The sequence below is a fragment of the Vanrija albida genome, assembly GCF_041260175.1.
Source record: "Vanrija albida strain AlHP1 chromosome Unknown contig_7, whole genome shotgun sequence".
Lineage (NCBI taxonomy): Eukaryota > Fungi > Basidiomycota > Tremellomycetes > Trichosporonales > Trichosporonaceae > Vanrija > Vanrija albida.
In genome coordinates, this window is record NW_027191426.1 from 661,163 (window position 1) to 683,508 (window position 22,346).

General features: G+C 63.0%; 6 protein-coding genes across 6 annotated transcripts; 5 read left to right on the forward strand and 1 right to left on the reverse strand.

The window, feature by feature from the left end:
* Window positions 1-460: 460 nt before the first annotated feature.
* On the forward strand, window positions 461-3,830 carry Q8F55_008702 (uncharacterized protein; the record flags this gene model as incomplete). The annotated part of the gene is made up of 3 exons (XM_069357086.1): window positions 461-513; window positions 578-1,158; window positions 1,195-3,830. The coding sequence occupies 3 exons, from the start codon at window positions 461-463 to the stop codon at window positions 3,828-3,830; spliced, it is 3,270 nt and encodes a 1,089-aa protein (XP_069205023.1).
* A 2,861-nt stretch (window positions 3,831-6,691) lies between these two features.
* Window positions 6,692-9,048, forward strand: Q8F55_008703 (uncharacterized protein; the record flags this gene model as incomplete). Its single annotated transcript, XM_069357087.1, has 3 exons — window positions 6,692-6,838; window positions 6,891-7,012; window positions 7,080-9,048. 3 exons carry the CDS (start codon window positions 6,692-6,694, stop codon window positions 9,046-9,048), a joined length of 2,238 nt encoding a protein of 745 aa, XP_069205024.1.
* A 1,204-nt stretch (window positions 9,049-10,252) lies between these two features.
* cys2 (Serine O-succinyltransferase) lies at window positions 10,253-12,049 on the forward strand (the record flags this gene model as incomplete). The annotated part of the gene is made up of 2 exons (XM_069357088.1): window positions 10,253-10,657; window positions 10,727-12,049. 2 exons carry the CDS (start codon window positions 10,253-10,255, stop codon window positions 12,047-12,049), a joined length of 1,728 nt encoding a protein of 575 aa, XP_069205025.1.
* A 644-nt stretch (window positions 12,050-12,693) lies between these two features.
* On the reverse strand, window positions 12,694-13,323 carry mrpl38 (mitochondrial 54S ribosomal protein uL14m; the record flags this gene model as incomplete). Its single annotated transcript, XM_069357089.1, has 5 exons — window positions 12,694-12,702; window positions 12,749-12,899; window positions 12,965-13,118; window positions 13,169-13,259; window positions 13,297-13,323. 5 exons carry the CDS (start codon window positions 13,321-13,323, stop codon window positions 12,694-12,696), a joined length of 432 nt encoding a protein of 143 aa, XP_069205026.1.
* A 1,544-nt stretch (window positions 13,324-14,867) lies between these two features.
* Window positions 14,868-17,428, forward strand: PXA2 (ATP-binding cassette long-chain fatty acid transporter pxa2; the record flags this gene model as incomplete). The annotated part of the gene is made up of 9 exons (XM_069357090.1): window positions 14,868-15,283; window positions 15,343-15,486; window positions 15,523-15,741; window positions 15,776-15,861; window positions 15,903-16,309; window positions 16,345-16,471; window positions 16,511-17,074; window positions 17,113-17,209; window positions 17,248-17,428. The coding sequence occupies 9 exons, from the start codon at window positions 14,868-14,870 to the stop codon at window positions 17,426-17,428; spliced, it is 2,241 nt and encodes a 746-aa protein (XP_069205027.1).
* A 274-nt stretch (window positions 17,429-17,702) lies between these two features.
* On the forward strand, window positions 17,703-19,934 carry Q8F55_008707 (uncharacterized protein; the record flags this gene model as incomplete). Its single annotated transcript, XM_069357091.1, has 7 exons — window positions 17,703-17,818; window positions 17,867-17,943; window positions 17,984-18,373; window positions 18,410-18,969; window positions 19,044-19,294; window positions 19,355-19,743; window positions 19,783-19,934. 7 exons carry the CDS (start codon window positions 17,703-17,705, stop codon window positions 19,932-19,934), a joined length of 1,935 nt encoding a protein of 644 aa, XP_069205028.1.
* Between the last annotated feature and the right edge of the window lie 2,412 nt (window positions 19,935-22,346).

Sequence of the window (22,346 nt, forward strand, 5' to 3'; positions counted from 1 at the left end):
CTCCCCCTCTCGCTCCCCTTCGACGCACTTGCACGCTCGCTCGCGCTTGCACTCACTCGCGCACTCTGCATCAACGACCGACCACGACTCACACATTGTCCTTGTCATCGCCGTCGCCCCTCTCTCGCCCCCCACTCCCCGCCCCACCCCTCCCCTTCCTCCCCCCTTCCCTCCCCCCAAATCGCCATTTCATCACTCTCCCCCCCAATCGCGACGCATCGGCCTTTGGTCTTGTGACGACGCGTCGGCCACGACGACGACGACTAGAACTGCTACGCGCTTTGGCCCTGCCTTGCTCTTGCTCTGAATCGACGCGCACAACGTACGACAAAGGCGCAGCCCATCAACGATCCGTACGCGACACGACGGCTGCCGAGCGGCGACGAGCCGACTGCTGTGACCCGACTACGAGCAACACTGCACACCAGCAGCGGCCAACCGCAGCAGCTTGATCACCACCATGTCGTCGTCCATCTCGGAAGAGGAGATTGAGAGAGAGGTCCGCACCCTCAAGTGAGTTTGCCTCCCCCCTCGCCCCCCATCGCACATCACACTCGACTGACCCGCTCGCGCACAGGAATCTTCGAAGAAGGTCGGTATCTGCCCCAGGACCAGGCGACCTCGCGCTCGACCCCGATCTCCCCCCTCCAGACGCGTTCTCCACTGGCCCATCGTACTCGTCCAACGATGATGTGACGCTCGCAACACCCGACGGGCTCGATGGCGACGCGGGCCTGTTCTGGGTACCGGCCCATCTCCATCCCGAGCTCGCACCCGGCGAGTTTCGCGCCTTCCTTAAGCAGCACACCCAGGTCGACCCGGGCGCTGTCGAATCGGGCGAGACGGGCGAGGCAGCATTAGCACGCAGCCCGTCATGGCTCGCACGCAACAACTCGCTCTCTGGCGCGCTGGGGCGCAAAAAGTCGATGCTGTCCAGGCAATACACGCCGCGGGCGGGCGACAAGGTCGAGGACGAAGCACCACCTGTCCCCGTACGCCGCCCATCCATGTACGCCGGGAGGAATGCCGACAAGGGCCTCACGCTGCACGACCTCCAGAAACTAGAGGAGCTCGTCGAGGACGCTGATCTGAGCGATGACCCCGAGAAAATGCGCAAGATGCTTCGCCGAAGCTTGAGCATGAATGTGGCCCCAGGATGTAAGTCGCGCCGCCCGTCGATGCTAACCAACCCAGTCCTCGAGGAAACGCCCCAAGGAGAACGGAGCGAAGCAGACGCGCCAATAGTCGTCCCTAGACCTGGATCGATTATCCGGCGTACGGCTCGAACCAAGATCCGCAAGGGTGGCCCCGGCGAGGGCGGGAGCCGCAGATTCTCGTCGACGAGAAGAGGACGGCTCACTTCCCCAAGCAGTGGAGCCGTCGATCAGGTCGAGGAGGGAGACAGCATGCGCAGCGAGGACCGACGCAGCGACGAGACGGAGAGCGAGGAGCAAAGCTCCGAGTCGCCCCACGCCTCGCTCACGAGCAGTGATTCGGTCGTGGCGGACAGTGCTAGGCCTCCCGCCCCTGCACTGGCCTCGACCAAGCTTCCGGTTCCTCCCCACCCACAGGTCGTGCATCAGCCTCCATCACCCGACCTCGGCAGAGCTTCCGAGGATGAGGCGCTTATCTACGACGCGTACGCTGGCGACCGGACCTCGACGTCTACCTCGAGCTCGTTGTCTCTCGATGATCCCAGCCGGTCACCAAGCCCCGACAGCAGAACGACGGCTCCGTCGTCAGAAAGAGTCCACACCCCACCAAACCTCCCCCCGATCGTCACGCCAAAGCCTGGTGAAGCAGGCTGGTTTGAAGATGACGAGCTCACGCCGACCCAAGAGTCGTCGATGAGTGCGGCATTGCACGCCATGAGCTTGTTACCATCTTCGGGCCCGTCCGAGGACATCTTCCAGCAGCAGCAGCAGCCTCACAAGCAGCCCGCGGCTCCCGCTCGCAAACTCGATGCAGAGGTCGAGCCCAAGACGCCTACGGCTGCGCGGCCCTACGCTGAGCTTCCTCCAGGTATGGCCCCGCCATCACAAAGGGTTGCCCCGCCGCCGTCGATTGTCGTGCCCCAGCGCAACGGCCAGCTGCAGGTGCCCACACTGGAGCGCCCCTCTCTCACCCGCACCGACTCTGCCGCGTCCTCGAGCTCCAACGCATCCTCCGTTGCCTCGGCTGGCAAAGAAAAGCTCAAGGAGAAGGAGAAGAAGGGCGGCCTGTTCTCCAAAAAGAGCCACAGCCACGACAAGGACAAGGGCGAGAAGAAGAAGAAGGAGAAGGACCGCTTCCTCGGATCTCTCTTTGGCAACAAGAAGAAGCACGAGGAGGCGTCGTCGGTTTCCAACTTTGCGACAGCTGGACCAGCAGCGGCTGCCGCTCTGCTGGGCACCTCCAAGTCTGCCAAGTCCCTGCACGCTGCCGGCTCTGGCACGTCGTCGCCGACGTCGCCAGGCTTCTCCAACTTTGCCCGATACCCTATCCACGTCGAGCGAGCCGTGTACCGTCTCAGCCACATCAAGCTGGCAAATGCGCGCCGACCGCTCATTGAACAGGTCCTCATCTCCAACCTCATGTTCTGGTACCTTGGCGTTATCGGCCGCACAGCTGGCCCCACCGAGGACAAGAAGCCCGGATCCGTCAATGGAATCGATAGAGAGCGCGACGAGCAGCTTCGCACGCCGCCCCTCAAGGGAACGCCGTCCAAGCCGGCCGACTCTGGCTCGGCTGGTGTCAAGCAGCCCGACCAGCCTCTGGCTCCCGGACCCTTGTCCCCCAGGAAGGCAGGCCTTAGTAAGCCCGAACGCAGCCGCGGCAACAACAACGAAGCGGCCTACCGGGCCCCGCAGTACGGCATGCAGACGGCGCAGATGGACAAGGAGATGCGGGGACCACCTCACACCAAGCAGCAATCCCAACATTCACAACAACAGCATTCGCCCACTCACCAACACCAGCAACCACCCCAGCAGTACCAGCCCCAGTCTGCTGCCCCTCCGCCTCGCACCGCGTCCATGACGGCGTCTCCGGGCCGTGTTCGCTCTCCTCCACCCAACGGCCAGCCCCAGCAGTACCCTCCCGGCGTAGCTCCGCCCGCTCGCCCCGCCATGCCGCAGTCATCAAGCAGCTATGGCATGCAGGGTGGAGGACACCAGCGACCTGTGGCTGTTCCCGAGGGACGAGACCCACGTCGGCCTCAGCCCCCGCCTGGAGGACAGCACGGCCCTCACCCAGCGCAGCCCGGTGTCCGACCCGGCCAGCAGTACCCTCCCAACGGGGCCGACCCACGTCGCTCAGGCGAAGGCCGACCCTACCCGCAGCAGCACTCTAGCAGCGGCAGCGGTGGCGGTAGCGCCGGAGGACCCCAGCCCGGACAACTCTTCCAGTACCCCGGCAGCGGCGGTGGCGGCGGCGGTCAGTATGGCCGCCCCGGTGGACCTGCGGCTGGTCAGCACTACTCGGCGCAGCCTGGCCAAATCTTCCACCACCCGCAGTTCCAGCAGCGACCGCCAGGCAGTGGTGTGCCTCCAAACTGGGAGCCGCCTCAGCGCTTACCACCTGGCCAGCAGCAACGCGCACCTGGCCCCGCCCTTGCGCAGGGCCCTCCTCGACGAACGTCGTCCAACACACAGGACCCGTACGGACGGCAGGGAGGCCCCGCGTACGGCGGCGGCGGCGGCGGTTCGCGGGATGGCCAGACGTCGCCTACCAACCAAGGCTTCTACTCTCAGCGAAACCCGGGCCAGCCAGCGTACCCGTACCCGCCATCGGGAGGCGGGCAGGCGCGGCCTCAGCCTGTACCATCTGGACAGTACCCCCACCATCGCTAAGCACTGTGTCAGCTCGGCGACAGTACGGTCGTGTATACAGTGTATGCCTCTTGCACACGCATAGACTCATGGCAATGACTTGAACATTGGTAGTTAGAGTCGCTGTCTGTACGATGTAGGCGGCGTTAGTCTCGAGTCTCTCCCGTCTTCCTCCTCCTCGGTCCCTACTCGTCTCTCCCTCAGTATCCCTCTCTCTCTCTGTATTGCACTATCACCTCAAGATGCAGCATCTGTTCAATCGGCGGGCGGGGGCGGGCGCGCGGCGACGTGCCGACGGTTGTGATGAGTCGCGATGGTGTGCGGGGGTGTGGCGTGGCAATGGCACGCACGCCATTGCGGTGCAGTGCCGATGGCGGAGGTCGAGGCGGAGGTCGAGGCGGAGGTACAGCGGTGTGCACGCGATCGATGATGCCGGGGTGCACGCGAGCGATGACGCCGGCGGCGGTGGGCACGGTGAGTTGAGCAGGTGATCAGGACGACAGAGTGCGCACGTCAGATGTGGCGGCGCAACGACGAATGCAGCTGCAGCGCCAGCCAGCACGCCATGAGATCGACGCGGCGGCGCGGCGCTGGAATGAACGATCGGCGAGTATTTCGGACAGATGACGATTCATACGAGACGAGATTACGAAGCAAGGGATGGGATGTCGGCCGGGCCCAGGAGCGAGCCAACCCGCGAGCGCACGTATTGATTGCCCGCAGCGCGTGTTGCTGCCTCGCGAGCACTGGGCCCGGCCGCGACAGAGCCGCCGCTGTGCGCGCCTTCAGTTGACCCTCCCGCGTGTTTGCCACTAGGGGAGCAGGAGGGGCTTGAGTGGCGCCGGTGATAACGAAGGGGAGGGGTGGGAGATATGGGCGATAGAGGGGGATTGGGATTGGGGCGATCACGCAAGCCGGACAAGCCGGAGCTGGTGCGGATCTGGCGGTGGAGGGGGGGGGGGGGAGGGGTGGGGGATTGTAGGAGGATCTGCAAGTTTGTCGACGAGATCGAGCCGTCACGTCTACGCCGCCGCCACGCGCACGACGACGCCGCCGCCACGACCAGAGCCACACGGCCCGCACTGAGAAGTAAATGCATAGTGTAGTACTGACCTAAAGCATAGCGCCAACGTTCCGTCTGTAAGCACCAGATGAGACCCCGCTCCGGAGTAGGACAGACCCGGAGCGGGTCAATTTGTAGCGCCTAGCCCGCGTCACAAGCCCAGAGCGAGCCCCGGGCCCGTCGGCGGGCCGTTCTTCTTGGCCCATTCAGGAATCTGCGTACGCACGGAGCAGCGAGACAGAGCAGATGGAGCCGGGTGTGTGTGGGGAAAGGAGAGCGCCGACACTGCTGTGTCGCCCGCGCGGGCCGGCAGTGAGCGCGGAGGACACAGCGGTGCGGCGCGTCGTGCTCATCCTGCGTGGGGTGCGGCGCGGCGCACGCCATGCGGATGAGACCACGACGTTCGTGATTAGAGCAATGCCGAAAGAGTGGAGCGAGGTCTGGAAACAAGAGTGAATCGCGTGCTGGGTTGAATTTTGACAAGAGCTGGCGGTGCGAGCGGTGTTTGCGATTCGCCGCGGAGGGCGAGCCACGCGACGGCGGCCTGGGCTGAGCACGTCGCGACCCACGCGACCCGGCGCGCCGGCCGGCCGGATAGCAAGGCCCTCGGGACTGGCTCAGCTCCGCCTGAGCTCCGTGGCCGGCGGGACGGGGCCGGTGGACACCTCTCTCCGTCCACGTTCCGTCGCATGTAGCCGTGTTGGCAAGGGTGGCAGCCAGCCGTCGTCGTCGCATCCCGAACCGAGCGACGGGGGCAAACGTGGCAGGTGAAAATCCCGAATTGTCAGGCCTGGAAAACGAATAGTAATGGTGCCCAGAGTGCCAGAGTGAGACGATTGGCTCTCGGTGACTTCGGCTGTGTGGCCTCGTGCTGCGTAGCTCGCCTGCGATGGCGAGCTTGGTTGCGTGCGCGGAGATGCATGGGCGATGTGTACGGAGCGGAGGGGGAGGAGGGGCAGCAGGAGCAGAGTCGCGCCGCACGTTGACCTGGTTGCCCAGTCAGTGGCCAGTCGCCGTGTGGGTGGCCACCCCCCGGCCCCCTTCCAGCTGGCACGGCTTCCACCGACAACCCCCATTGCGCCATCATTTCGCCATCCCGGAGCTGCATCGCCGTCGTCATCACGCAACTCGCTGGCGACCCTGCCTGCCGCGTACTGCATGCACCAGCGGCACCAGCACCAGCCCAGGAGGGGTTAGACAGGGAAAGGAAATAATACGGTACGACGCATGCATGACTCGTGACGACTAGCCGCAGTTGCCATCGCCCCCCCCCCCGCGCCTAGCCTTGCTTGGCAGAATTGTTACAACCCTCGCCGCTTGGCCGCCCACTAGCACGTAATCAACTCAAACTCCCCCCTTCTTGTCTTTTCTAATCCTCCATTCCACTTTTGACATCGACATCTCCCTTTCATCTCTCTCTCTCCTCATCGCTGGCGTGATTCAACAAACACTGCCCGCCCCGCGCGCTCCACACCTGCACCCCTCCTGCAAACAACAAAACGCGTAGACTTCCAACAAGTCCTCGCTCCTTTCCTTCTTTTCTCTTCTCGCTGTCCAACACCAGCGAGAAACGGAGAGGCCTGGCCGACGATCCAACTCTCGGAAATCCAAGTCTCATCCCACTTCCACCTCCCACTCCCACCCCCCATCTCAATTCACGTCCCGCGCCCGTCACCCACCGGCGTCGTACCTTTAATCACCCGCAACCCCACCAACAAGTCTTGTGACTTGGCCCGCCCCGCCGACGCACTGGCACCACACACTGGGCTCACGCCGCCCCTTCCCTACACCAACTCTCCCCCCCACCAGCCCCACCACAATGGCCCACATCGACACCCACGCCAGCATCCTCTCAGAGGACCACTCGCACGCGCCAGAGTCCATCACGGCCGCAAAGGACGGTCGCAAGCTCTGCGTGAGGCACCAGCAGACGGCTAACCAGAATGTCAACGCCAAGCTGCAAAAGGTAAGGTGGCAAGGCACCTCTGAGCGCGACAAACCATGCTGACCAGCGCTAGTCACTCGACTCGCTCCCGGTTCCCGAGCGCGCCGCAATTACAAACCTCTGGTCGACCTTTTCCGCGGCGCCCCACAACAAGAGGAAGCTGATCCTCGAGGGCATCCTGACAATGTGCTGCTTGTAAGTGGTGCCACACAGAGCACGAATGGCGTGGCGGTTCTTGGCAGTTCGCTTACACCTCTGGTAGCTCTCAGCTCTCCCACCTCTCCGACACGCTCAACCAAATCATCCGCATCGACCCCTTCTCGCTTCTTCCTCGTGAAGTCTCGCTCAGAATCCTGGGCTACCTCGACGCCATCAGTCTTGGTCGCGCCGCTCAGGTCTCTGCCTCTTGGAAGGCCCTGGCCGATGACGATCTTCTCTGGCGTCGCATGTGCGGTCAGCACATTGACCGCAAGTGTGAAAAGTGCGGATGGGGTCTCCCCCTCCTCGAGCGCCGCCGTCTCAAGGTCGAGCTCAAGGACCGTAGCCCCGCAACGGCCCTGGGCATTGGTGGCCACGGCCCACACGACCACCACGACCACGACCACTTTGGAGTCAAGCCCGTCCTCACGCGCTCAGAGGTTCTACGTGTTGACCGGGCGGAACATGGCTCGCACTCGCACCAGACCGCCATTACCTGCGACGCACCGACACTTATCACCTCGCTTAAGCGCTCGGCGCCCAGTTCGCCCATGACCTGGCCCAGGGAGAAGAAGCAGCGCGTCGACAGCGATTCCGAGGCCGAGCCTGAAGAGCTGCAAGTCGGCCCGTCAAAGCTCGCCAACGGCAGCCTTTCGCGCGAGGTTCGTCTCACCCGTCCCTGGAAGTCGGTCTACTGCGAGCGTCTGGTCGTCGAGCGCAACTGGCGCAAGGGCCGGTGCGTCACCAAGACCCTCAAGGGTCACACCGATGGTGTCATGTGCCTCCAGTACCACACCACTCTTACCTCGCCTTCCTACCCCGTGCTCATCACCGGTGGTTACGACCGCACCGTCCGCGTTTGGAACCTCGACTCGGGCGAGCAGGTCAACGTTCTCCGGGGCCACACTCGCGCTGTCCGTGCCCTCTGGTTTGACCAGATGCTGCTTTTCACTGGATCCATGGACGGCACCGTGCGCATGTGGAACTGGCGCAAGGGCGAGTGCCTGCGCGTGTTCGAGGGCCACTCGGACGGCGTCGTCTCGCTCCACTACAACGGCTACCTCCTCGCTACCGGCAGCGCCGACAGCACCATCCTCGTCCGTAACTTCCGCACCGGCGAAAAGTTCTTCCTTCGCGGCCACGAAGAGTGGGTCAACTCTGTCCTTCTCTGGGACGGCAAGACGTCGCCCCACGACTACGACCCGACTCTCCCCCCTCAGTTCACCGGCCGCCCCCGCTCTCCCGGCCCTGATGCCGGCGACAGCGACCGCCCTGACATTGACGCTGGTACCATGCTCTTCTCTGGCTCGGACGATGGCACCGTCAAGCTCTGGGACCTCAACACGCAGACGTGCATCCGCACGTTCAACGGCCACAAGGGTCAGATCCAGAGCATTCGCATCCTCATGGTCGACAAGCCCGACCAGGATGACGTGGAGGAGGAGCGCGAGGAGCGCGAGGCGACACCGACTCCTTCGGGCTTTGTCCCTGCGACCGTCACTTCGCCGCACGCCACCATCAACCCAAGCCTTGCCTCGGCCTCGCCACCCTCAGGCTTCGACCCTCTTGCACACAGCACTGGCTCGCGGGACGAACCGATCCAGCCTCGCGTCTATGTGCACGACGAGCCCGAGTCGCGCCGCCGCAAGACTCGCGAGAAGACGAGCGAGGGCGACGGTGCCAAGATGGCCATCCTGGCCACCGGCTCGCTCGACGGCACTGTCAAGCTCTGGAACGTTGACACGGGCCGCGAGCTCAACACGCTCTTTGGCCACATTGAGGGCGTATGGGGCGTCGACTTTGACGCGCTTCGCCTCGCCTCGGCTTCTCACGACCGCACCATCAAGGTGTGGGACCGCGAGTCTGGCAACTGCGTCCAGACGCTTGTTGGCCACCGCGGTGCCGTCACGAGCCTCCAGCTCTCGGATGACATGATTGTCTCTGGGTCTGACGACGGCGACGTGATGTGCTGGAGCTTTGCGCCTGCCAATTCGTCTTCTACTACTACCACCACCACCACTACGACATCATAACCACCACTATTCCCGCGACTAGCGTCGCTCTTGGGTTCTCCTGCACTATCCGTTGTACTGCATTCCAAGTTGTCTCTTTTACATTGGACCCCACCACCGCGCCCGCGCCCGCGCCCGATATTCATTGTGTACTTGAACCATAATCCATCCATCTGTACATGACAGGGACGCCATTGGGGCTCTTTCGTAACCATGCATTGTTTCGAACACGAACTACTGATGGGAGTGTGTGGAGCTGTGCAAGGTGTGTTGTGGTATTCCTCAGTTGTGGCTCTGTTGTATGCCAATATGGCGTTTGAATGGGATGATTTGCAAGTGGTGTTTGCGGCTTTGGCTCGACCGTGACGTTTTTGCCACTTGCCTGTTTAGTGATGGTCAAACGCGGCTTGCGGCGGCTGAGGCGTCCTCGTGCTCGGGCTGTGGGTGGCGATCGATCGCTTGCGGCAGAGTGCCTGCGACCGTGTGAATGACGCGGTGTGGGGCTGCGGTAGGTTGACGTTACCACGTTGCTGGGGAGGCAAGGCGTCATTGTGGGGCAGGCGTTCCGAAGAGCTGGGTGAGGCACACTGGCTGTTGTGTGTTGTGTCGTGCTCGATAAATCTGGAAGAGGGGGTATCCCGAAGACGGCGATGGCGCGAGCTAGCACCCGCGTCGCCAGCTTATCGGGGGCACGGGCGCGCGCGCGCGGGGACGCCCTAGTGCGTGCGGCGTGCGTTATCGAGCGTCGCGTCGCATCTAGGCTGGCTGGCTAGCAGGTCGCCGTGCCGCGATTTACGAAGGACGACGAGGTGAGTGAGTGGCATGCCCACCATCGATGGCGACATGTTCGGAATGCCACTGCCACCTGCCGCGGCGGGAGCAAATCGGCTCGGGCAGTTCCACGAATCGGCGGGGGCCCCGGGCTGCCGTGCCTGGAATGGCGTGCTCATCGTATTTCTGAAGAGTGAAGTAAGCGGCGAGGCGAGGAGGCGACGACGGCGGCGAGCGGCGACGAGGAGCAGCGACGAGGAGCAAGACAAACTCACTCCTCGCGACGACGACCGACGACCGCAGCATCAGCTGAGCGCGACATCAGCTGAGCGACCACCCAGTACCACGGTAACCACCATCTTTGACTTTGTCGTCCGTCCCTCGCCAGTGGCGACATTGCAGACTCGAGCCCCGAACGACCGACCTAGCCCCACCCACCCTCCCCCTCCCCACCATGCCGCCCCGCGCGCCCCTCCCGCGCAGCCTGCACCTCCCGACCGGCCCCAAGCCAAAGGTGCAGCCGCGCAAGCCCCACCTCTCCAAGCTGCACCTCGACAGCGCGCTGCTCGCGCCCGCGGCGGAAGCTCTGCCATTCAGCTCCGCGCCGCCGTTCGTGCCCCCCGCCGCGCCGCAGATCCCCAGCCGGCGCCGGCCGGCCTTCTCCCCGGGCGGGTTTGGGCTCACGAGCCGCGAGGCGCCGAGGGCGACTGACATTCTCGGCCTGGGGCGGCGGAAGCCTGAGAGCTCGGGCGAGTCCAAGACGACGGCTGAGATTGAGAGGCGGAGGGCGGAGATTGCGAAAGACGAGGCCGCGCAGGAGGGGAGCAAGCCCGAGGGCGAGGCCGAGGCGTGCTACGTCGTGAGTTGCGCGGAGCGCGTGCGAGTGGCGGCTTCCACCGACTGCATCTTGCTGACCCCCCCCCCCCAGCCCCCACCCACAACACTCCACTACCACTCCCCCGGCCCCCTCCCACTCGTCTACTCGGACACCCCGCTCCCCCCGCACCAGCTAGCCTACGAGACCTGGGGCACGCTCAACGAGGCGCGCGACAACGCCATCATCCTGCACACTGGCCTGTCGGCGTCGTCGCACGTCGCGTCGGGCGGCAACGACGTCGCGCACGCGACTTCGTCCAAGCCCGGCTGGTGGGAGGACTTTGTTGGGCCCGGCAAGCCGATCGACACGAACCGCTTCTTCGTCATCTGCACCAACGTCCTCGGGGGCTGCTTCGGCAGCACCGGCCCCAGCTCGCCCTACCCGCCCGGCGACGGCCAGGTGCGCTGGGCGACCCGCTTCCCCATGCTCTCGATCCACGACATGACGCGCGCCCAGCTCGGCCTGCTAGACTACCTCGGCATCGACAAGCTCTACGCCTGCATCGGGTCCAGCATGGGCGGCATGTCGTCCCTCTCCATGACGTACCTCGCGCCCGAGCGCGTCGGCCGCGTCGCCTCCATCTCGGCCACTGGCCGCTCGGGCCTCAACGGCGTCGGCATGCGCTACGCCCAGCGCTCGGTGCTCATGGCCGATCCCAACTGGAACCGCGGCTTCTACTACGACGGCATCCCGCCGCACGAGGGCATGAAACTCGCCAGGCAGATTGCCACCATCACGTACCGCTCCGGCCCAGAGTGGGAGCAGCGCTTCGGCCGCCGCATGCTGTCCGAGGAGCAGGACGGCGGGCCGGGCACGCCGCGCCTGTCGCCCGACTTTTTGATCGAGACATACCTCGACCACCAGGGCGAGCGCTTCTGCCTCACGTACGACGCAAACTCGCTCATCTACCTGTCCAAGGCCATGGACCTGTTCGACATGACGGCGCCGGCGTTGGAGCAGCTCGCGGCCCAGTACAACGAGCGGTATCCCGACGCCGCGCCGTTCCCCCTGCCGTCTGACCCGCCGGCGGTCAGCGCGGCAGCCGACTCGCCGCGGCCAGGCAGCGTCGCCGTGCCCGAGGACTCGACGGCGACAAAGAAGGCAAAGGAGCGCTTCATCCCGACCTCCAAGAGCCCGCACCTCCCCGAGCTGGCAGCCGGCCTCAAGCGCCTCAAGGACATCCCCGCGCTCATCCTCGGCGTGCAGAGCGACGTGCTCTTCAACGTTGAGCAGCAGCGCGAGCTCGCCGACGCGCTCAAGCTCGCGGGCAACCGCAAGGTGTCGTACTATGAGCTCGGCGGTGTGTGGGGCCACGACACGTTCCTGCTCGACGTGCAGTCGGTCGGCGGCGCGATCCGCGGCTTCTTGATGTAGCGGGGGGAGGGACCAAAACGCCCGAGGGCGACGTTGTATTGTAGGCTAGCTGCCGTGCATGTATGATCAGAGTAGAGCCAACTTGGGGGTGTGTAGCGTGGCGAGGGGGCACAGCTACACAACTGTCGCCTCAAAGCTACCCCGCCGCTCGCGACCCTGCGCCGCGAGAACTCGCAGGCTCGTCAGTCACACGCTGCCCCTCCGCCACTCCCTTGCAGACACAGCAGACCGCGCACCGCACCAACCCCTCGCCGCCGACCACGCCAGCGGCAGGCGCACACTGGTGCAAGTCTGCCTCCCCCAGACGCCGGTAGATCGCCAAGCTGGATAGCACGCGGCGTCCGCTACTCGCGCGCCCCTCGGTCGCGGCGCCTCGCCTCACCTGGAGCTGCGCTCGCGCCCCACCGCGGCCGCGGCCGCTCGTGGCGAGGGGTGCGTTACGTCGGCCAAGCGCGCGGCGTCCTCGCTACGTCGAGGTCGTCTGCCGAGCGCCGTCGCCCGTCGCCGACGGGGCCGGCCCCCCTCACGCGGCACCACCAGCCTCCCCGCTCCAGACCCGCGCGCCCCGCGGTCATGAGTCCCGCCGTTGCTGCAGTGCGTCCACCCGCCGAAAGTATGCAATACATGCCAATGCAACGAAACAACTAGACGATCTGGGGTCGAGTCAGCAATGCCCACCCACACCCTCCCACAACTCACCTTTGGTGCCAGGGACAGCACCTTGCTCCAGCGGCCGTTGGGGTCGGCGCCGCCGTCAATCTTGCGCAGCTCGGCCGACACGACGCCCGTGATGCGTGTGCCGAGGACATCGCCCTTGTTGTTGAGGAGGACGCAGGCGTTGTCGTCAAAGCTGGCCGAGTCAGCGCCGTCGGTCCCGCCCACGCGGGTCCGAGTCCCCTCCAACGCCCCACTCACCGCACAACACGCCCGTCGGAGCGCATGATTGGCTTCTTGGTGCGCACAATCACCGCGCGGCGCACGTCGCCGCGGCGCACCTTCTGCACGTTGGTCGCCGGGCCGCCGAGCGTGATGGGGCGCGCCTTGTTGATCACGCAGGTGACCTCGTCGCCTGGGCGCGTGTTAGCTCTGCGCGAGGGTCCAGCCCACACAGCTACCCACCGACAGTCGCGTGGCCCGTCGACTTGGCCCTCGTCTTGACCTTGATCACGTTGATCACCTCGGCGATGACGGCGCCCGAGTTGTCAATGACCTGGGCGTTAGCGCTGCCCCGCGACGCCGCGGCTCACGTTCATGCGTCCCTTGAGGCCGATCATGGTGTGATGGGGTGTGGGTGGGACGTTGTGGACGGTGTTGTCGGCTTCGAGGTTGTGTCGGGTCAGATTGCTCGACTTTTCGGAGGTGGTTGAAGAGAGGGCGGAAGCAAATTTGGCTGCTTTCGGTGTGGTGGTGGACAGGCGAAGGTGGACGACAAGCCGCGATCGGGGGCACGGCAGGTCAGGCTGGGTACATGCATGCGTAGTGGTATGATGTGGTGCGCTCCTACAGTGCAAGTCAGTAGTGGGGAAGGGTGTAAATAAGCAGGTATTAGTAGAACGCGACCGACGACCAAGCTACTCCCCATTGCCTGCGCTGTGGCGGCCTCGCCGACGCGACTTGGGCGCGGGGGGAAGCAGCAAGCAGCGCAATTCAACCCACCGGCTGACTGTCTGACCCCCCTGGTGAGCGGAATTTACGGTGGCCAGCCCTTCTGAATGAACGCGGGAGGAACCTCTTTCTACAAACACGGCATATGTCACAAACGCTGGGCTCCGATCGTACCCCCTCCCCCACAGGACCCAGGAGGCCTGGTAAGCCGCTGTAAAAGCCATTAGTAGCCCCTCCGCTCCCCGTATGTTCAGTTTATGCAAACCACAAGCTAACAGTGTTGGATACACCTATGTCCATGTTGTGATCACCGAAACGCTCCACGGTGGGGTCCTCAACAGACTGCCGTTAGGTTTGGTGCTCCTCTTTCAACACAGTAGTCCTGCGTTCTCTCTTCACAGCTGTCATTTCCCTCCAGTTCGGTGACCAGAACCAAGGCTTTCATGCCCTACTACAGTATCTGCAGACGATCATTGTCCCCTCATGATGTGCTGAAGATGCCCGTCTTCGGGCAAAGCGGTATTCTCTCACCTGCTCTTCAATTCCTACCCACCGACAGACAGTACGAACTCCTGTATGAGTCTATGTATCAATCCACTTATGACCGAAATAGCTCTGGCGGGTTCATGCAACGCTGACAGGAGAAGACGTCTTTCGAGGGTACGATTCTGCATTCCTGGGACGGCTGGCATGGCCAGACCGCGTTCCCCCCTCTGCGCGCTTGCCAACTTCTATGTCTCCGTCACACTTGAACACTGATTCTCGTCTTCAGGAGGCTATGCCCATGGGCATCGGGCCCACCGGACGCATCGGGTTGTGTGCCAGCGAATCCTGCTAGTCAGCAGCAGTACTCCAGCGGCCATCTCTCAGGCAGTCAAACTTCTTGCCGAGCGGGCCAGTGTCTGCGAAGCGAGATCTTCTGACGGTGTCTTCATCAAAGCACTCAAACCTACATAGAATCGCTCAGACGCAGTTGAAGGACGATCTTTTGTCGGGGTGACGATGCAAGACAGGTGACCCCGATGCCACAAGCGCCCTGCCCGGCCACGCTGCCGCCACTCTGAATCCCGGCCATTAGACTTGGCGTCATAGCCGGCATTCATCGTTGGTGCCCTTTTGACCCGTCACAAACCAACAACACGCACCACTCCATCTCACCTCTTCTCTTCCACACCACTCTCCTTGCACTCACGGCGCCACACAATCCACCACCATGACCTCCGCCGCGGTCGGCAAGCGCACAGCGGCCACCACGGCCGCGCTGCGCGAAAAGCTCCACTCGGCCCTCAACCTCTATCTGCAGCACCGATCCAGCGTGCAGCGCTTCCTCACCGCAGGCTTTGTGCTCTACTGCGTCGGCACCGCAGTCGTCAACCTCGGCGGCAAGGGTAATGTCAACCCCGACAAGCTCGGCAGCGGAGGTGGCAAGAAGAAGGGCGGAAAGGACAAGCGCGGCGGCAAGAAGAAGTTGTCGGTGTCCGACCCCCTCTTCCGCGCGCGGCTCAAGAAGCTCCTCCGTATCGTCATCCCCGGCATTCGGAGCCGCGAGGCGGCCATGCTCGCACTGCACTCGGTGTTCCTGGTTGGACGTACCGGACTGTCGCTCTACGTCGCAGACTTGGATGGGAGGTGAGTGCGATGGCGGCGAGCTCGCCTCCTGGATAACAGATCTGCTGCTGACGTCTCAGAATCGTCTCCTCGCTCGTCACTGCGCAGCCGCGCCTCTTCCTCATGAACCTCGCGCGCTGGCTCGTGGTTGCCGTCCCGGCAACGTACACCAACTCGATGCTCGAGTTCCTGCAGAGCGAACTGGCCCTGGCGTACCGCAGCAGGTGGGTGGCAAAGCGTGACTCCTGCTGACAGCCCAGGTTGACACGTTACGCGTTGACAAACTACCTTGACCCCGAGGCGGCAGGCCCGGAGCCCGGTGTGGACGAACACGACGAGGAGAAGCTCTATTACAAGCTCGCGAACCTGGATGACCGGATCAAGAATGCCGATCAGTACATGACCGTCGATATCCAGCAGTTCAGCAACAAGCTGGCTGAGATCTACTCGAACATTGCCAAGCCAATCCTCGATGTGATGTGAGTGGGAGATGGTGGACTCTGCTGAATCCAGTCTGTACAACTACCAGCTGTCGAGGAATGTCGGTGCCGAGGGCCTCGTCGTCCTCACCATCCTCGTGCAGGCGAGCGCCAAGTTGTGTAAGTCGCCAAGTGTGCGATATCCCCGCTCACCTATTCAGTGCGCGCAATCACCCCACCATTCGGCGAGTACGCTGCGCACGAGGCGACACTCGAGGGCGAGCTGCGCTTCACACACTCGCGCCTGCTGGAGAATGCCGAGGAGATTGCCTTCTACCACGGCGAGGACTACGAAAAGAACGTCATCGAGCGAGGATACTTTGCCCTTGTCAAGCACGCCAACCGTGTCCTCCACACGCGCGTATGGCACGGTATCGCCGAGGAGGGTGTCATCAAATGGGCATGGGGAAGCTTCGGTCTCGTCATCTGCGCCATCCCGACATTCTTCGGCGAGGCGCTCGGCTTGGGAAGCGGCGACCTGGGAAGCCGAACGGAAGGCTTTGTCACCAACCGCCGCCTGCTCCTTTCTTCCAGCGATGCCTTTGGACGTGTCATGTACAGCTACAAGGTGGGTGGGAGTCATACCAAGTGCTGACCTTTCAGGAACTCGCAGAGCTCGCCGGCTACACGGCGCGTGTGTCCGACTTGTTTGACACGATGGACGATGTCAAGCACGGCAAGTACCAGAAGAAGCTTGTCAGCAGCGCCAATGTCGAGGACAACAAGAAGAGTGGGTCAACATATGCCATCTCCATACTGACGCATTCAGTGCTGCAAAGCCGCGGCAAGATCATCGAATCCGAGTACATCCGTTTCGACGAGGTGCCGCTCATCTCCCCCAATGGCGACGTGCTTATCAAGTCGATGTCGTTCCGCGTCGAGCCCGGACAGCACCTTCTTGTCATCGGACCCAACGGCTGTGGCAAGAGCTCCATGTTCCGCATCCTTGGCGGCCTGTGGCCTGTGTACGGCGGAACTGTGTACAAGCCGCCTGAGCACGACTTCTGCTACATTCCCCAGAGGCCTTACCTCTGCACTGGCACGCTCCGAGACCAGATCATCTACCCAGACGACCACAAGGCCATGAAGGCCAAGGGCGTGACCGACGAAGAGCTGAAGGCCATGCTGGACATTGTCGAGATGGGCCACATTGTCGAGCGCGAGGGCGGCTGGGACGCTGTTCGCGAGTGGCGCGATGCCCTCTCTGGCGGCGACAAGCAGCGTATCGCCATGGCCCGTCTCTTCTACCACAAGCCAAAGTACGCCATCCTCGACGAGTGTACCAGCGCCGTCGGCCTCGACGTGGAGCGGGCAATGTACACGCACGCCATGGGTGAGTCTACCAAATCTGGCGACAGCTTACCCCCTCAGACCTGGGCATCACCGTCATGACCGTCTCGCACCGCCCATCTCTGTGGAAATACCACAAAATGGTGCTCCAGTACGATGGACAAGGCGGCTACGTCTTGTGAGTGCATGGTTGGAGGGCTATGCTAACGCCCACAGCACGACACTTGACGCTGAGAAGCGCCTGGCTCTCCAGGAGGAGAAGCAGGAGCTCGAGCACCGTCTGCTTGAAGTGCCACGCCTCAAGGCGCGTCTCGAGGAGCTGCGCGGCATCAAGGCGCACCGAGAGGCTGCACTCATTGCTGGGCACAACGGGCCCATCGTAATTGCACAGGCATGATTGCCTGCCTGCCTTGTCGACTTGTAGCCTAGATTATGTATACTTGGTGCGATTTACGGAAGCAATTTTCCAGGAGTGTAATGTTGTGATTAGACGGACGCGCGCGTGTGAGTGAAGGGAAAGTGTTCCTGGAATCTGAGCGACGACCAACTCGCGCGTCCGTCATCTTTCGACGACTTGCACTCAACACTTTCCTACTTCACACTGTAATTGTCATTCAAACTCACGCGCATCCTCCCCTTCCGCTCTCGATTATACCACACAGAACGTGATCATGGCCAAGCCAGTTCACGCAAAGCTCGTCTGGGCGCGCTCCGACGGCAGCAAGTCGACCTGGCCAGAAGCCCGGCCAGTCGGTCATCCCGACGGCTGGTATGAGAAGATCGGCCCGTGAGTCGCATCGGCGCGCGTCGTATGCAGGCGCTGACATTTTGCTAGTGAGAGTATCCGCTACAAGACGTACATGGAACGCGTGGGCCTACACCTGGCCAAGAAGTATGACCTCGGCGGAATCAGTGAGTCGAACTCCTCTCGTGTCATCCTGACAATCCCCAGAGGACCCAAAGATGGCCGACTTCCCAGAAGGCTACGCGTTATTCGTTCACCACAAAATCAAAGAGGACAGCACTATGCGCGACGACTACTACCTTTACGGCTCAAAGTATATCGGCAGTGCCAGGTTCCGGTCGGTACCCGAGTTTCTGCCCCATGTCGAATGGCTACAGAACACCAACTTGAGTTTCGACACCCACAAGGATACCTGCAATTGCAAGTATGGCAATGGCAGGTCTACTGCAGACTCGTCGGCGCCCGGTGCCCAGAAGCGTTCGGCCACCAGCAAAGGCCACGACGCGAACAAGAGGTCGAAGCCAGAGGAGCCGGATGAGCTATACGACTCTATCACAGTGGAGCGCGCGATAGACCATCGCTCGGGAAGGCGGTTCCGTGAGTACACTGTTTACAGCAAAGCTGATTTCGAAGGCCGTGGCGAGCTCGTCTTCTTCAAGTTGGACAACCCCGTCCAGCCTCCGCCCAACAGCGGCAACTTTCCCCTCACTCATTGGCCCGGTCTGATCGCTTCGATCAAGGAGACGACTATCAACAACAGCAGCGCCGACCAGTCGAGTGCCGCTGCGTCGGCAGGAGCCGCATGGTCGATGTATGGTGGTACACCACCCAAGTCTCTGCAACAACCTGCCAAGAAGAAGGAGTTCATCCACACCATTCGCCCTCTTGGCTGGTTCAAGAGAGGATCGGAAGTCAAGCGTCGGACACGCGACGTGCTTCCGTGGGCAGCTGGCTCTGAACTCTTTGGCGGGGCCGAGGGGTGGAAGGCTCGGGCTGAAGAGTACAAGCGCGTTCTCGGGGAAGCCGTCAAAGCTGAGGCTGCTGCGGACCCTCCCAAACCTCAAGATCTCCAGGGTTCCGCTCTGACGGCCAGGTGGCAGAGCCGCTTCGGAGAGCGGATTCCTTTCAGCGACATGCCCGCGACGTGGGATGGCGTGGTAATTCGCGCGTCGCCAGCGATCGAGATGGCCGAGGTGAGTGAGCCGAGCGGTGGGCTGTTGGACTCTGCACCACAATCCCGTCAAACTCCCCTTACTGATACCAACAGACCATTGCTGGCTACTGGGCTCAGACGGACAAGATCGAGGTTGTCCCAGGAGATGGGAGACTCAATGCTGAGGATCACTCTGCGATTGTGAGCGGACAAAAGACGTTGTTCCAAGGCGTTTGGTATCAGGGCGAGCGAATCTGGCTCGAGGACATGGTCAGGCTCCGCCTGCACCGATCCGAGATTCCCACAGACAACTTTGCATTGCCAAGGCAAGGGGCACTGGAGAATGCTGTGTTCATGCAGATTCGGTGAGTCGTCATCTTGAGGGCGCTGTCGCGCCCCCAATCCGCTTCGCTCACCTTCCCCAGTGTTATCACATTAGAGCCCTGGGACGACCCCAACAACGAAGAAGGCCCGGGTCATGACAGATGGCGCTGCCTTGTCTACGGCGACCTGTTTGAGTTGATCCCCAAGACCTCTTTGGCCGAAGGGGAAGCGGCCGACGCGCCACACGTTCCAGCACCACCTGGCCACTGCTACCGCCGCATCAATACCGCCGAGGCTGAGATCAGCGTCGATCTCTTTGACGTCGCAGGACGGTGCTACCCGGATCTGCTGGATAACGAGCCTGGTTGGTTCTGCTCCCCCAAGCGGTCTGCAGACCAGCGTGGTGCTCTTATCCCGGCTGGCAGTGCTGTCCAGGCTATCGTTGGGCTTCACCCTAACCCACAAGCAATGCCTCTGTGCGAGTGGCGAGGTGGGTGCCGAGATACGGGTGGACCGCTGACGCGTGCAGAGGATCTTTACACGATTGTGAAAGCTGCGACGACGTCGGTTGACAAGAAGAAGGCGACTCAGTACGCCGATCTTCTCCACAACGAGCTTGGATTGCCGCGTCCGGCAGAAGCCCCCTCGACCCCACGCAATGGTGCTAACGGGGGCGCCTAGGCGAATGTTATGGGGAGGACGAGAGTCGGGAGCACCGCGCTGTGGTGAGCTCCCTTAGCATAAGTTAGAAGACGAGAGCATAGGCAAGACACTGCAGTCACTGTCGCCAGAGAGATGAGCAGGGCACTGGCCCTATACAATGTATACGAGCGATGTGAGATGATGACTGGTGCAGATAGGGGGGATAGGCCTGCGCAGTGACGGCGACACTGGAAGTCGAGTAGAGTTCGCAGGAGGGTTCGCAACGCTTGCTGATGCGGGTAATGGGCCGCCGGATCAAAGCCAGGCCAGACTCGACCCATCTGCAGAGAGAGGGTGGCACTGCTCGCACCAGTTGGACAATCCCACTGTGACAACGGCGCGATGGCACGAGGCTGAGTGGCAACAGCCACATCGACGCGGTCAAGGTCGGCAGGGTCAATGCTGCCAGTGTTGCCACATTGGAGGTGAAGCGTGGCAGTCTGCGCAAGACCACAGTCAGAGTTCCCTGGCGATCAGCAGTGAGTATCATGGCGACCAGTGTGTGCCCAGTTAGTCCGCCACACCAGACGAGGCCTCGAGTCCGCTGTCCCACGCGCCAGGTAGAGGGCAGCTGGGCGCCACACTGGTCTGCACGTCGTGGCCAGAGTCCAGAAACCCCCCTCGCACGCTGGAGCTGACCCCCAGAGCATGTCGATACGCGCAGCAATCATCGGCCAACAGACATCACGTGCGGCGTGGCTGCTCGCTATCAGCTCCGCGAGCCGCCTCGGAGGGGGACCGACATCGGCTGATCGCGGGCACGCCGATTGCGCCGCCAAGACGCGCCGAGACGGCCGCCACGAGCGTACTTCCTCTTGAGGGTATCGATGGCGGGAGCGTGAGGGTGATAACGCCGCCAAGCATCTCGACGGGAGTCAATCGCTGGGTACTTCCACCTCGTGGATATCGACTGGGCGAGGTCGGATCGCGGCGACGCGCTTTGGTCAAGATTTTGCTCACGAGTTTGCTCTCTCGAGCTCGTTCTTTCAGCAAGGACTGGGGAAAAAGTCAGAAAGCGCTGCCACGCCAACTTTGCACACCTGCACTCGACACCCCGGCCTCCCCACCGAGCGAGGACCGAGCAAGCGCCAGCCAGCAGCGGCCCCAGCCGACGGGCTTCGCTCGCTCGCTCCCGCCGCCGCCGCCGCGCTCGCCGCACGTCGCCTCCCCCACCTCCCCCCCTCCGCTCGCAGACAGCGCTCGCTCCGCAAAACCAAATTCCACGTCTTGGTTCCCGAGGTGCAAGTGCGGACGAGGCGACCCGGACAGCGGGTGAGCGCCACGTGCAGGCCCTTATCAGCTCCGCACAGTTGCGCCGGCGCAGCCTTCGCGCGTCTATACCACTGCTGCAACCCAGGCAAAGTCCGATGCATCTCGAATCTTAAGTGAGGGGACGGCGCGTGCGGCGCTCAAGTGCGGACCGAGCACGCATCAGCAGCCGCGGCGCCAGGTGACCGGCCAACACGGCCGGCGCGGCGGCTCGTGTTTACGGCCCAGCCCGCTGTGCCGACCGACCGTGGCTGCCGATCGACCGACTGTGCGTGCGGAACGCGAGGTCGTCACGTCAGAGGCAGCTGCTGCCTGTTAGCGTACCCGCACCGCAGCGGTGGCGGGCGACCGCGACGACGAAGGCCACTGCCACTGTGTCTGAGCGGTGGGGGCCAGCAGGTGCCCCAGCCCTCTCTGGCGCTAGTGCCTAATCTTAGCCTGCGGCTGGCCAGCGGGCAAAGAGCTGTGTGCTGGTCGTCGTGTTGGTTGGACTGCTCATCGCGGCCGTGCTCGTGACATGCCGAGTGGCGCTGCCCACGCGCATATGCACATGGGTGCCATTGCCGCCTGAGCCTGACGCACGCAGCATGTAGCACTGCCGAGCGAAGCCGCCGATGCCGCGGAAAACCGGACATGCATCGGAGTAGGGCTAAAGAGTCAGTCCGACTGCAAGCCATCTGCGTCCAACCACGAGTCTAGATGCGACAGTAGCAGCAGTAGCTACCTAGCACGCCGCCCGACCCCCGCCCGACGCGCTCATGCCAGAAGCAAAAGACCAAGGCCCGGTGCGAGCGTGCGGGCGGGCGAGCGGTGCCTCGCTACTTTTGGCCCGAAGCCGGTGTGGGGAACCCATTTGACGCATTCATTTTTGGCATACTGCACCGGATGCGGCTGCGGCAGCATGCATGCATGCAGCGAGCTTTGGCGAGTTTTGCTCAGCAGACTGTACAATGCGGAACATGAGAGCGGGCCGACCAGGGCCCACGGGCAGCGGCAGTATGGTCGAGTCTGTCGAGATGCGGCCGCGTGCGGACAACTGTGCGGGTGAGTCCCAGGTCGTGGGTTGCTGGCGGCGGTCTTCTTGCTGCTGCTGCCTGCCTGCATGCACTCAGGGGCTGGCCT